Here is an 11808-nt window from a genome sequence, read left to right as displayed (position 1 = left end):
CGCTTGCAATTGAACAACAAACTTAGTTGATGGCAGCATTCATGTCACGTGGTACAACTCCTCCTGCTTTTGGTGCCAATCCTCGCGTTCGGCCGGAGTTCTTTTGCCGGAATCCTGGGGATGATGCGTACCATTGGTTCGATCACTTCACGGTGATTGCCACATATCATTCTTGGGATGATGCTCGACGTTTGCGTGAGTTTCCCACGTGTCTCTAAGGGATGGCATTGCAATGGTACAATGGTTTGAGTGCAACCACTCGTGGGGATTGAAGTGTTCTCCCAGATGTCTTCAAACGCGCCTTCGGACATGCCGATGATTGTGATGATGCCTTTCAACAATTGCATCATCTTCGCCAAGGGCCATCTAAGACGGTAATGCAATTTGGCATTCATTTCCGAAGTCTTTTGCTTCGTGCGGAGCCAAATATATCGGAGTGGATCAAGCTAGGAATGTTGTGGCCAGCACTTTGTCAAGATCTTGTCGGATTTGTGCATGCACTTGCTCCCGCCACCCTTGACGATGCTCTTTGCTTAGCACAATGTTATGAGACATTGCCTCTTCCACTTCTCACTGCACGTCCTTCAACTCCTCTTTCTATAGGTGATGGTCCTGTTCCAATAGAAGTTGATGCTGCTGCTGCTCAAGTCCAAGGACAAGGGCAAGGACGTGGTCATGGCTGTGATGTTCGCTGTTGGGCGTGTGACGAAGTTAGTCATACTTATAAGCGTTGTCAGCATTTTCCGGATTGGCAACCTCCATTTCCTGGGTGGAGACCTTGGTGTCAGCAACGTCCCGTTGGTGCTGTTGTAGTGGAAGGTTTGGACACCGAGATGCATTCGGGAAATGAGGAGTCGCGTGAGTAACAGAGGGACCTTGCGCAAATAAGTCAGTAACCTCTTCATCTTTCTTTCGGGAGTATCATCAAGGGGTTCACTCGGCACCAGTTCATCCAGTGTTTACTTTCCAAGCTCGTTTTTATAATTAGAGGTCTCCTATTATTCTCTCCATGTTGGTTGATACAGGTTCGAGTTTATCTTATATTGCTCGACCTGTTGTCACACGTTGCCGTTTACACTTGCGTCATGCAGCAGAACCAATTTTCATTCTTTATAGCAACGGCCGTACATATGCATGTGCATGGGATGAGGTGGACCTGGTTGTCCGTGTGGGCGATCTTGAGCTTCAGTTGCAATCATTGCAGGTGGTGCTGAGTCAAGCTTTTGACCTCATTCTTGGTATGGATTGGTTGCAACGCAATCATGCTATGTGTGATTTTGAGGCTTCTCCCCCTTGTCTCATACTTCTTTATGTTTCATTTATTCCTTTCATTTTTGTACCTCTTTGTCCCTCTCCTTCTACCTCTACTTCTATTACTTTTGTTTCTCTACTATTTCCTCCTATGTTTCCATCTTATTCTGTTCTTCCCTTTTCCGATCCCTCCAACGATCTTTGTGTTGCAGCGGTGGACTGGCTCATGAAGGAGTATTTTGATCTCTTTGAATTTGACCTATCGTCTGGGGCCAAGATTGCCACACATCATCCAATTCTAACCGGGGATGCTCATCTAATCAAGGTTTCCATTCGTCGTCAGTCACCCAAGGAGATCAAGATTTTATGTGCAAATGTCCAGGAGATGTTGGAGAAGGGTGTTATTCAGAAGTCGTGGAGTCCTTGGGCATGTGAACCTCATCTTGTGACGAAGCCTGATGAGAGTGATCATTTCTACATCGACTATCGTCCATTAAACGAAGTGACGATCCCAGATGTGTACCCTCTTCCTCACACTGCCGATCTCTTGGATCGTCTGGGGTGAAGTCGTTGGTTCACCAAGCTAGATCTGGCTTCTGGGTACTGGCAAGTACTGATGGCCGAAGCAGATATTCCTAAGACTGTTTTTCATACACCATTTGGTTTGTACGAGTTCTTGGTGATGCCGTGTGGTTTAAACAATGCTCTAGCAACTTTCTAGCAGATGATGGACAAGGTTCTTTGCGATATGCCAGAGGTGACTGCTGACTTCATTGATGATGTCTTGATCCACTTGGAGGGGATGTGGGAGGACCATGTTCTTGATGTTTGTAAAGTGTTGGATTGGCTATACGACGTTGGTTTAAAGATGAAGCAGACAAAGTGCATGTTTTGGTCCAAGGATACAACTTATCTTGGGTACTGTATTTCTCATGAGGGTTTGCAAGTTGATCTTGACAAACTTGTGGCTGTTCTAAAGTTCCCTACTCCGAAGTGTGTGAATGATGTGCAGCGCTTCTTGGGCAAGGTGCAGTATCTCAGTTGTTTTGTGGATCATCTTTCTGATCGCACTGCACTGTTGCAAGCGTTGCTGAAGTCATCAACATCATCTTTCATCTGGTCTCCGGATTATGAGCGGGCATTCGAGGATCTCAAAGAACTATTGACGACTCCTCCGGTTTTGGTATATCCTGACTACACTTGACCTTTTATTTTGCGTGTGGATGCTTCTGACATTGGTCTTGGAGGTGTGTTGATGCAAAAGAGCTCGAGTGTGCCTGGTCAGTGCCATCCTATTGTGTATATAAGCCATACATTACAACCAGCAGAAATGAACCACTCCACGACAGAGAAGGAGTGTTTAGCAGCAGTTTGGGGTTTCGAGAAACTTCATGCATATCTATATGGTTCTCGGACGTTACTTGAAAGTGATCATACTACTGTTACTTCATTATTGAAGCAGAAGAACCTAGTTGGTAGTACTGCTCAATGGGCTTTGAAGCTTCAAATATATGATTTTGATGTTGTTCATCGCCCAGGGAGTTCTTCGGCTGATGCTGATGCCCTTTCTCGAGCTCCTCTTCCTTCTCCATTCTCTTCTCATGTTTCTGACGAGCCTGTTGTTCTAGCCTCTGTGGATTTTCTAGACGAGGATTCTGTGTAGTCGGCGGTTGCTGTACTTGACATTTAGTGTCCACAAGACATAGAGCAAGATCTACCTTCGCTTGATGAGGTTCGTGAGGCTCAAAAGATTGAGCCTTGGATTCGAAGGCTTCGAGATGGGTTTGAGAATCCTGCATCACTTGCTGATGACTTGCCTTTCCGGCATTTACATTCTCAATATCGTCTTGAAGGTGGCCTTCTTTATTTTGTGGGGACAGATCCTAATGATCATTTACGGTTGGTGGTGCTTTCTATCTTTATTCTGTGGTTTCTCCATGCCTACCATGATTCTCCTGTTCTAGGTGGGCATACGGGACATCGTCGTGTAATTGAGAAGCTATGCAGGTCTTTCTATTGGCCGGAGATGCGACGTGATATTATCCGGTATGTGCGTAGCTGCATTTGGTGCCAAGCTCATAATACTCCCCCTCGGGTTGCGGAAGGACGGTTGGAGTCAATTGCAATTTCCCGTCCGTTTGAGTTGGTGGCGTTTGATCTTATGGGACCTTTTCCACGGTCAACTGCTGGCAATGAGTATGTTATTATTGCTTCTGACTATTTGACTCGTTGGGTGGAAGTTGGTGCTCTTGCTAGCGCCTCTGCAACTGCTGTTGGATACTTCGTCCTCAATCGAGTGGTGTTCCAGCATTCTTGTCCAGAGCGGATTCTTTCGGATAATGGTCCCACATTTATGGCTGAGGCATTTTATGTTTTGACGTCTCGGTTAGGGATTCACCACACTTTCACGAGTGCTTATCATCCACAATCAGATGGTCTGGTGGAACGGCTCATTTGGATGTTCAAGGGGATGATTGCGAAGTATGTGAACTTTCAACATTCGGATTGGGATGGTTATTTGCCGTCTCTTTGGTATGCATATGTCACTGGGTTGTAGAGTTCTGTTGATGCTTCACCATATAAACTCCTATATGGTCATGATCCAATATTACCAATGGAGCTGGGTTTACCTTCGCGATTGCCACGAGCTGCGGATGCTAGGTCATGGGATCAATATTTGACAAGCATTCTTCCACTTATCCGAGCGGAGTCTGCCGAACATTTAGGCCACGTACAAGTGGGACAACAACAGCACTACAACTCCCATCATTGTCCACCTGTGGAGTACAAAGTGGATGATTTAGTGTTAGTCCGTTTTCCCCATCTTACGGTATGTGGTTTATCTAAGGGGCTCCTTGCACAGTGGAAAGGACCGTATCGGGTGTTGCGGCAAGTTGGACCACAAGTTTATGAGGTTCGGCATGACGTCCAGCAGGCCGATCCTCCAGAGATTGTGCATGTGCAACAGTTGAAACGCTTCATACAAAGGGATCAGGAGCAGTTAATACCATCTACAAATCCACCGATGCCTCCTCCTGATGTTCCTCTAGATCTCGGCCTGTCTACAAGAGAACCCTGATGGTCTTCCATTATTCCGAGAGGAGGGGATGATGTGAGGGCCAAGTATACGGCTACGATGCCGTATACTAATATTAATGTAGTGGGATTTTGGTAGCTGTCGGATTAGTTTCAATCCAGACCACTTACTCTTGTATATAAGCTAGGGTTTTTGGGCTAATTGATATGCACATTTCTATATTCCCTTTCCATATTCTAAGCACTCACAATATTATTTTATTTTAGAATATATAAGGAATTTTGATGATATGAAAAACCCTTAGAAAAAAAATCCTTAAAAACCATGAATGAAAGCCAGCATACAAAACTAGCTCATGACAAGTGCCACTTATTGCCTTGCCATCACCATAAGATGCTTATTTGACAAGATGAGGATGATGACAATCAGGGAAGGTGGCAGTAAAAGATGCCTACATTGTTCTCTTTAGTTGTAGATGGTGCTACAAACTCTGGCTTGATTAACATGAAAACGATTGTCAAAGTACATTCAGGTAGTGCTCAAGGTATGATCGATCATTCATGAACAAGCTATAAATTGCTCACTCAAAGTGGACTAAGCTCTTATCACTTCTTTGTGGGATTTAATTGACACAATTACATAGGTTGTGGATGATTTTCTAGAAAAAACATAGGTGAGGAACTTCTGGATAATATTGGAAAGTGGATACCCTTCAACAACTTGCCAAGGACCTAGGGGAAGGAAGAGAGTTTATGGTGGTGAACAAAAAGACGATTTCTGCCTCTACCATCAAGCTACACCCGTTAGGCAACATTGAAGTTGAAACCGTGCCATCGGCGAGGGAGGTGTGGCTGCCGTGGATTCCTGGCTGGTAAAACTGCTCGGCAGATACAATTGAAAAGCAGGATGAAACTCGGTCGTTTCCTTCACCTACACAGTAAGCCTGGAGCAAAAGGGAACGCGTCAAAGGAAAACTTAAGCGAAGAGAATGAAAGAACCTGTAGCTGCACCGCCTGTGACGACGATCGCGCGTGAAACTCTTCTGGATACTTTTTGTTCCGTCTTCTCCGAGCACGCTTTGTAAAGCTGCTTGGCCATACTGCATCACTGTTGTGCTCCGGAGGGAAATACTCCGAACGTAAAAGAGTGTACACAATTTCGCAGCTGCGCTGGGAACAAGCCCTGCAAGCACAAGAGCGTTATGTCATTACAGTAGATTTCTCTGACCTGTTATACGGGATTACGTGCTTTCATTGCTCTGCGGTTCTGATCCGGATTGGGAGCACCAAACATTGACCATTGGAAATAAATATTAATTAATCAGAGTAGGATTACATCCCTGTTTAATATTTACATTTATCAAAACTGGAGCAAAAATGTGTTGGCGATGCTTTATCGTCTCTGGAAGTTCAAGAACTTGATGCACAGGCCGAAGACGATCGCAATTGTAACGACAAGCGCAACATGCACGCCTGCGACCACACCCAGGAAATCGCGCTCGTAGCCGAAGTAGTTTCTCAAAAACTCTTGCACTGGCACTGGCTGCCTCGTCTCGTCTGTGAGCCTCAGTGGCGCAGTGATATCCCCGAGCTGAGAAGTGATGATTCCATACAGAGTCCACGCGGGTGGCGAAAGCCAGTAGCACCATCTCCACCATATTGGCATGCTCTGCATCGTGCAAGAGAAAAAAAATTGAGTCTCCTCGATCGAGCAAACGCGAAAAAAGATTGATCATATACGCACCGGTCGAGGGATGAGGAAGCCCGAGAAGAGGTTCCACAGCGCGTAGAATCCAGTGGAAGAAATTGCCGCCACCCTCTCGTTGGGCGTGATTGCCACGGCCATCATCCCGTAGAGCGTGAAAAAGAGGAAGGAGAAGTAGGAGAAGAAAACGAACCACAAAAACTTTGCGGCAGTCCACTCGAGTTTCATCATTGAGTAAACAATGCCTGCGTATGAAACTGCCTGAACCAAAACGTAGAATAGCTCGATGATCACCTGAAAAGGACGCTTTCAAGTAAGGTTCTTGCCACCATAGCCAAAGCTATGTAACTTTACCTGAGCAAAGGCATAGGGGAGAGCTGAATACATTCCAGCAGCTTTTTCTCGATAGTATACAGCTCGCTCTACTGAAACAACTGGTTGAATCCCCGCTGCGTTGCAAACTCCAATGAAATACACGGCAGAATACATGGATCCCATGAGGTTAAAGAGGTCTTGCTGCCTTTCCCTGCAAAGTAAACATAAACTTTGTGAAAAGATCAGGATTAAAGCTTGCCCACCTCTTTGAGCCAACGTCCCAAAACATGGTGCCAAACATGAGAGCAGCAGTGAGCGTGAAGAACAGGCGTCCCAAAACGTAGTATGGATTCTTCCAGTAAGATCGATGCTGCTTCCACAAGCAGGCCACTACTTGTCCCCCAAACGAGAGAGGAAATTCCGAAGGAAAAGACAAGTCGACCAAGCCTGGAGGAGGTGTGCGTAGATCAGCAATCACAGCTTGGTTGTGGCTGGTAATGCATTGATCAGTTCCAAAACTCTCAGCAAAAGAATGTTAAAACTCACTGGTAGAGAGTTGACGACTTGTAGATCTCAGGATAGTTCACATTGAGCCGGTATTCTACATCCGGATTCGTCACCTCGAGCATCCAAGTTGCTGGATTGTAGCCGTCGTGGATACGAGGAACCCCAGGAACAGCCTGCGGAAACAAAGTCTCTCGTTAACAATGCAGTGTTGGAGAAAAACTATATGAAACTTACTTCGAAGTATTCGATGAGTCTGCTCGAATGTTTTCCAAGAGGACCAGAGTAAATCACTCGGCCACCTCGTTGCATGAGCAGCAGCTAAACACCACAAACATAACAATCAGCACAAAAGCGGGAAAAGAGAAACTCTCTGTTGATCAAAAGATCTTACCTCATCAAAGGATTCGAAGATGTCAATGCTCGGCTGGTGAATGGTACAAACGACGGTGCGTCCCGTGTTGACGGTATTGCGTACTGTTCTCATGACAATCGCGGCAGCCCGAGCGTCCAGACCCGAAGTTGGCTCGTCCATAAAAATGATGGAGGGATTTGCAACGAGTTCCACTGCTACTGTCAGTCTCTTTCGCTGCTCCGTGGAGAGCCCGTCCATTCCAGGGCGACCAACGATAGCATCGCGGATAGGAGTGAGCTCCACAAGTTCCATGATCTCCTCTACAAACATCTACACAAGAAAACAACCAAGAATCGTGAGAAACTTGAAAGCTCAACGAAAACAAGAAATAACGACAAACAGAGTGAGAAACCTCTGAAACCTCTGAAAAAGCACTCACCAGTCTGGTCTCTTTTGATACATCCTCTGACAGTCGAAGCCAAGCAGAAAAGACGAGCGATTCGTAGATAGTCACATTTGGCGAGTGGATATCGTTTTGCTCGCAATAGCCAGAGACTCTGGTGAAAGTTTCCTGCCTCTTTGGATATCCCGAGATGGAGATCTCACCCTCGATGTGGCCACCAGTTTTACGTCCAGCCAAAACATCCATGAGTGTAGTTTTTCCAGCTCCACTTACGCCCATCAGAGCCGTGAGAACTCCAGGCCTGAAGCTGCTGCTTATGTCGTGAAGAAGCTGGAGTCTACTCTCTGTCACGCCTTGTTTTAGCATCTCCTGGAAGTGATCAAATGAGCAATGTGAGAACTTCGCATGAGAAAAAGCTCAGTTTTGCAAACCAACCGGAGGCATGTCTACGTAATAGTTGACATTGCTGAACGACAACGCCAGAGGCTTGAAAGGAAGAACCATTCCCTTCTTCTTTTCAGCTGGTTGGCTCAGCTCGATCTCGTTAGCTGCATTAAGGTATGGAAATCAGATCTCGCTCGTGGTCGTGAAAATAGTAAATTTACCTGTATCAGAAGCCTTGAACTGGTTTTTGTACGATTTGGTCGTTTCCACAGATGCTATTGCTTGATTAGATTTACTTGGAGCTGCCAGAGATAAGAAGAGCACACTTCGTAAGTTTGTGAGAAAAACTTTAAGAGTGATCACTTACCGCGGAGATAGGTCAAAGCCAACGTGAAACCAACATTGAAAAAGATAATGTAACCAAGCTGAGCACCAGCTCCAATCCAATACCAGTATCCATCAGCAAAGAGTCCTCGGGACTGTAGGAAGTTTCTTGCAATCGTGGCATTCCCATCCATCTACAGGTAAGAGAGAAGGTGATCAAACTTCTGAGCTTCAAGAGCTAGTTTTTAAATAAGACTCACCCGCTGCCACCTTGTTGCACTAAACTCATTGACAGCAAGTGCGTTTTGCCCATACATCATTGGAGACGACCAATAGCCCCAGATCCACCAAGGATGTATGCTATCTGGAACAAAATGAAAAGGAAGAAACTTAGATGCTATAAACTGTGAGAAACAAGTCTTTTACCTCTTGAGAGAACAAAGCCACCCAGCGCAAAGATGACCAAGAGCGCGAACGAGCCAAACGTGTTTGCTATGACGATTTTCTGTGAGAGTGCAGCGATAAATCGGAAAAGTCCTCCTGCCATCTGATGGACCAAGAACAGAAGCAAGAACTGGCGAAAGAGTCTGTCAAAAAGTTAACAAATGTCTTAGAGATATCAACAAGCCTTGTAAGAAGTTTTACAAACCTTGAAGCGCTGGGAGCGAAGCCGATAACGTAGTATGTCATGAACACCCAGATTGCTGATTCCAGAAGCGAGAGTGGAAGCCTTGTGATTATTGTAGAGATTGAGTATGCCCAGGCAGGAAACAGCTTTTGGTCCCTTTGCTTGAAAAACACTGGGAGGCGTTGGATTGTCATGGAGACCTCAGCGAAACCACTGAACATGATAGTAGCCAGACCAAAAAACAATGCTCCCATGTAAAGTGTCGCATCATTTACGTTGTTGGCATGAATATTTGTCCGTAAGAAAACTGTCATCGTGATCGCGGCCATGATAAAGAGCTGCAAAGTCGAATTCTGCTTTAGTGACTCGAGATTATCAACATCTACGTACCTGTGTACACTTGAAGACATAGACAAAAGAGTCCCTTTTCATCAGGAGCATCTGCCTCGCCAGGACTGCTTTGAAAATGTCCCACTTGCCGAGGCCGTATTTCTTCGTCACAAGTGCCGCTGGATGAGATTTAGTCGTGTCAAAAGGCGTCGAAAACTCCTCGGCTAAGTTCTGACCAACATGAAACTGGCGGAATGCGCTTGAGAATTTCTCTACGGATACGTATTCGTAAGGCTTCTCCTCGTCAGCCCAGTACTGCTCTTGGTCTTTTCTCGACGTGACTTCTTGTAGGAAATCCGCGACTCCTTTCCTTGCAGGACACTTGAATCCCTGGGAGTCGAAGAAATCGAGCACAAGATCCCGCGGGCCCTGATAAACAATCTGGCCTTCGGCCAGGAGGATCAAGTCGTCGAAGAGCTCGTAAGTTTCCGGGGCTGGTTGTAGCAGAGACACAATCACAGTAGCATCCAAGACATGAACCGACTGCCTCAAGCTTTTCACGATTTGGTACGTGGTGGAGGTGTCAAGACCAGTTGAAATCTCGTCCATAAAAAGAGATTTGGCTGGCCCGACCAGCATCTCTCCTGAAAGTTTAGGAAAGAACTTGTAAGCAATTCTGCAATCCAATTGTTTTAGGACTAACCAGTGGTAACACGCTTCTTTTGTCCACCGGAGATACCTCTGCGCATTGCATCTCCAATAACTGTATCAGCGCAGATATCCAATCCTAGGATCTACAGGACGAAAAGAAAGGAAAGAAAGAAAATCAATGATATTAAACTAAGGTACTAGCTAAGAAAATGACACTCATACCTTCAAGATGTAATCTGTGACAATGGTGGTTGCCTGACCTTTGATAGCAGAAGCCTGTTTCCACAGAAAACATAAGAAAGTTGATTCATTTTTGTTAAGTTCCTTGCCTTCATGTAAGCATCAATAGCAAGGTCGGGTTTGATCTTGGCATTCTTTTCTCTTCTTGCCAGCTCCATAACCATTTCTGTTTTAGAGAACAAAGAGCTGGCGATAGTCAGTAGCTGTGATGCAATAGCGATGAAGATTATATTACCATGTCTGCTTCCAACACCTTGGCACCGGGAAGAAAAATCAAAGGTCTCTCTCACGGTCAGTTCTCCCATATGCAAGTCATGCTGGCTAATGTAGGCAGAAGTTCTTTGCGGCACAAACTCTGTCATATCAGAGCCATTGTAGGTGATGCGACCGGAAACCTGTATGAAAAGAAAAAAGAAGATAAATAAAAACTGTAGAGAAAATTCTTCATATTTTTTCGAGGATGAGAACTTCTGATAGCTTGTTCTTGCCTTAAGTGACTTGTCTAGTTTCCCAGCGAGTGCAAGAAGGAGTGTAGTTTTGCCCGCACTGGGAGGACCCAAGAGCAAAGTCATCCTGTCTCAATGAAAGAAAGTAAGATGAGTTCTAGTTCATTGGAGTTCTTGCGAATTGACGGAAACACTACAAACCTGGAGGGCTTGATGATGCCACTGATATTGCGCAAGACTTTGAGTGGATGCTTGTTTGATGAAATGAGATGAAGCAAGCCGAGAATTCTCTCCACCCCATTGACAACAAAGTTGTAGAGCGTGGGAAGAGCTCTCTTTCCCACATGAGTTTGAGCCTCAACAGTGAGACCCTCAAACCGGACTTCGATTTTGGGAAGCTCGACTCCAACCCTGCAAACAAAGAACTAAAGAACTAAGAAAAAAAACCCTTCCACAGAGATTGACAAATTGTAAGAACTTGGAACTTGCCTATCGATTCTTTCCCGGAGCCTCTTGACGAAGATCTCGTCCTCTGATTCCTGGACGCCCAGCAGCTTTTCGATGAGGCCCCTCTTCTCTTGGAATCCGAGCTTCTTGACATCCTGATAAGCAATTTCCTGTCCATCCTCCCCGAGATTCTGGAGGAGGGCTGTCCTGAGACGATTGTGCGTGGGAAGCTTTTCCAACGCAACCCATTTGAGAGCCTCCTCGTCGTCGACACGAAGCGATCCACTCTCGGAAAAACGGTCACCCGTCATTGCAGCCTCCATGATCGATCAATGGTGTTTCCACTTTCCACAAAACACAGAGCTCACAAAGAAGAGGTTTTTATGGTCTCACCCATTTACTATCACAGTACCGCCAAAGAGAAAAGCTTTGACCCGACAATCAACGCTGGTAGGCGACGCTGTAGAAAAATGTATAGAAAATCTTGACGATATCAAAGATCTTGTTTTACGTGGTTGTCAAGCGAAACTTGGTAGGAAGCTCACGAGAGGAAATTACATATCAAACTTCCTTTCTGATGATATCAATCATGTGGCCAAAATTTAATCACGTTTTCTTCCCAAAGCTAGCAATCGCCCACGTTTGAGAACTTTCCAGTCAAGCGCGTAGGTACCGGGAAGGCGGGCGGCTTCCTGGTATAAAAGCCCAACCAGGGAAACCCAGACAATTCATCGATCCCAGTCTGCAATCTTCCATCCTCTAGCCTGAAATTTGAGATTCTCTCTTTTT

At 45.6% G+C, this 11808-nt stretch overlaps 1 protein-coding gene across 3 annotated transcripts; it reads right to left on the bottom strand.

Annotated features, from left to right (window-relative positions):
* Positions 1-5580: 5580 nt before the first annotated feature.
* On the bottom strand, positions 5581-11363 carry LOC9645481 (pleiotropic drug resistance protein 1). Of its 3 annotated transcripts, XM_024680496.1 has the most exons (22): positions 11062-11363; positions 10774-10983; positions 10615-10699; positions 10362-10521; positions 10216-10292; positions 10109-10162; positions 9939-10029; positions 9296-9879; positions 8927-9243; positions 8704-8864; positions 8538-8641; positions 8321-8471; positions 8175-8255; positions 8005-8117; positions 7606-7938; positions 7206-7496; positions 7049-7132; positions 6854-6987; positions 6571-6798; positions 6347-6518; positions 6032-6286; positions 5581-5956 (listed from the first exon to the last, which is right to left on the bottom strand). In XM_024680496.1, the coding sequence occupies exons 1-22, from the start codon at positions 11340-11342 to the stop codon at positions 5681-5683; spliced, it is 4242 nt and encodes a 1413-aa protein (XP_024536264.1). In that variant the 5' UTR covers positions 11343-11363; the 3' UTR covers positions 5581-5680. The 3 variants fall into 3 exon arrangements, with proteins under 3 accessions (XP_024536264.1, XP_024536265.1, XP_024536263.1); XM_024680497.1 differs by having other exon boundaries at positions 10216-10521; XM_024680495.1 differs by having other exon boundaries at positions 5681-5956; positions 10362-10699.
* Positions 11364-11808: the final 445 nt, after the last annotated feature.

This window comes from Selaginella moellendorffii, unplaced genomic scaffold, assembly GCF_000143415.4.
Source record: "Selaginella moellendorffii unplaced genomic scaffold, v1.0 SELMOscaffold_28, whole genome shotgun sequence".
Lineage (NCBI taxonomy): Eukaryota > Viridiplantae > Streptophyta > Lycopodiopsida > Selaginellales > Selaginellaceae > Selaginella > Selaginella moellendorffii.
The sequence above is the reverse complement of the archived record's forward strand: the minus strand, read 5'-3'. Positions and strand labels throughout refer to the sequence as shown.

Bases quoted from the DNA above. Each gene is read 5' to 3' on its own strand.
- LOC9645481 (XM_024680495.1), bottom strand. From the start codon at position 11,342: ATGGAGGCTGCAATGACGGGTGACCGTTTTTCCGAGAGTGGATCGCTT. The intron at 10,700-10,773 runs GTTTGTAGTGTT...TCATTGAGACAG, and splicing joins GGCATCATCAAGCCCTCCAG to GATGACTTTGCTCTTGGGTC. The intron at 8,865-8,926 runs GTTTGTAAAACT...ACTTTTTGACAG, and splicing joins TTCGCTCCCAGCGCTTCAAG to ACTCTTTCGCCAGTTCTTGC.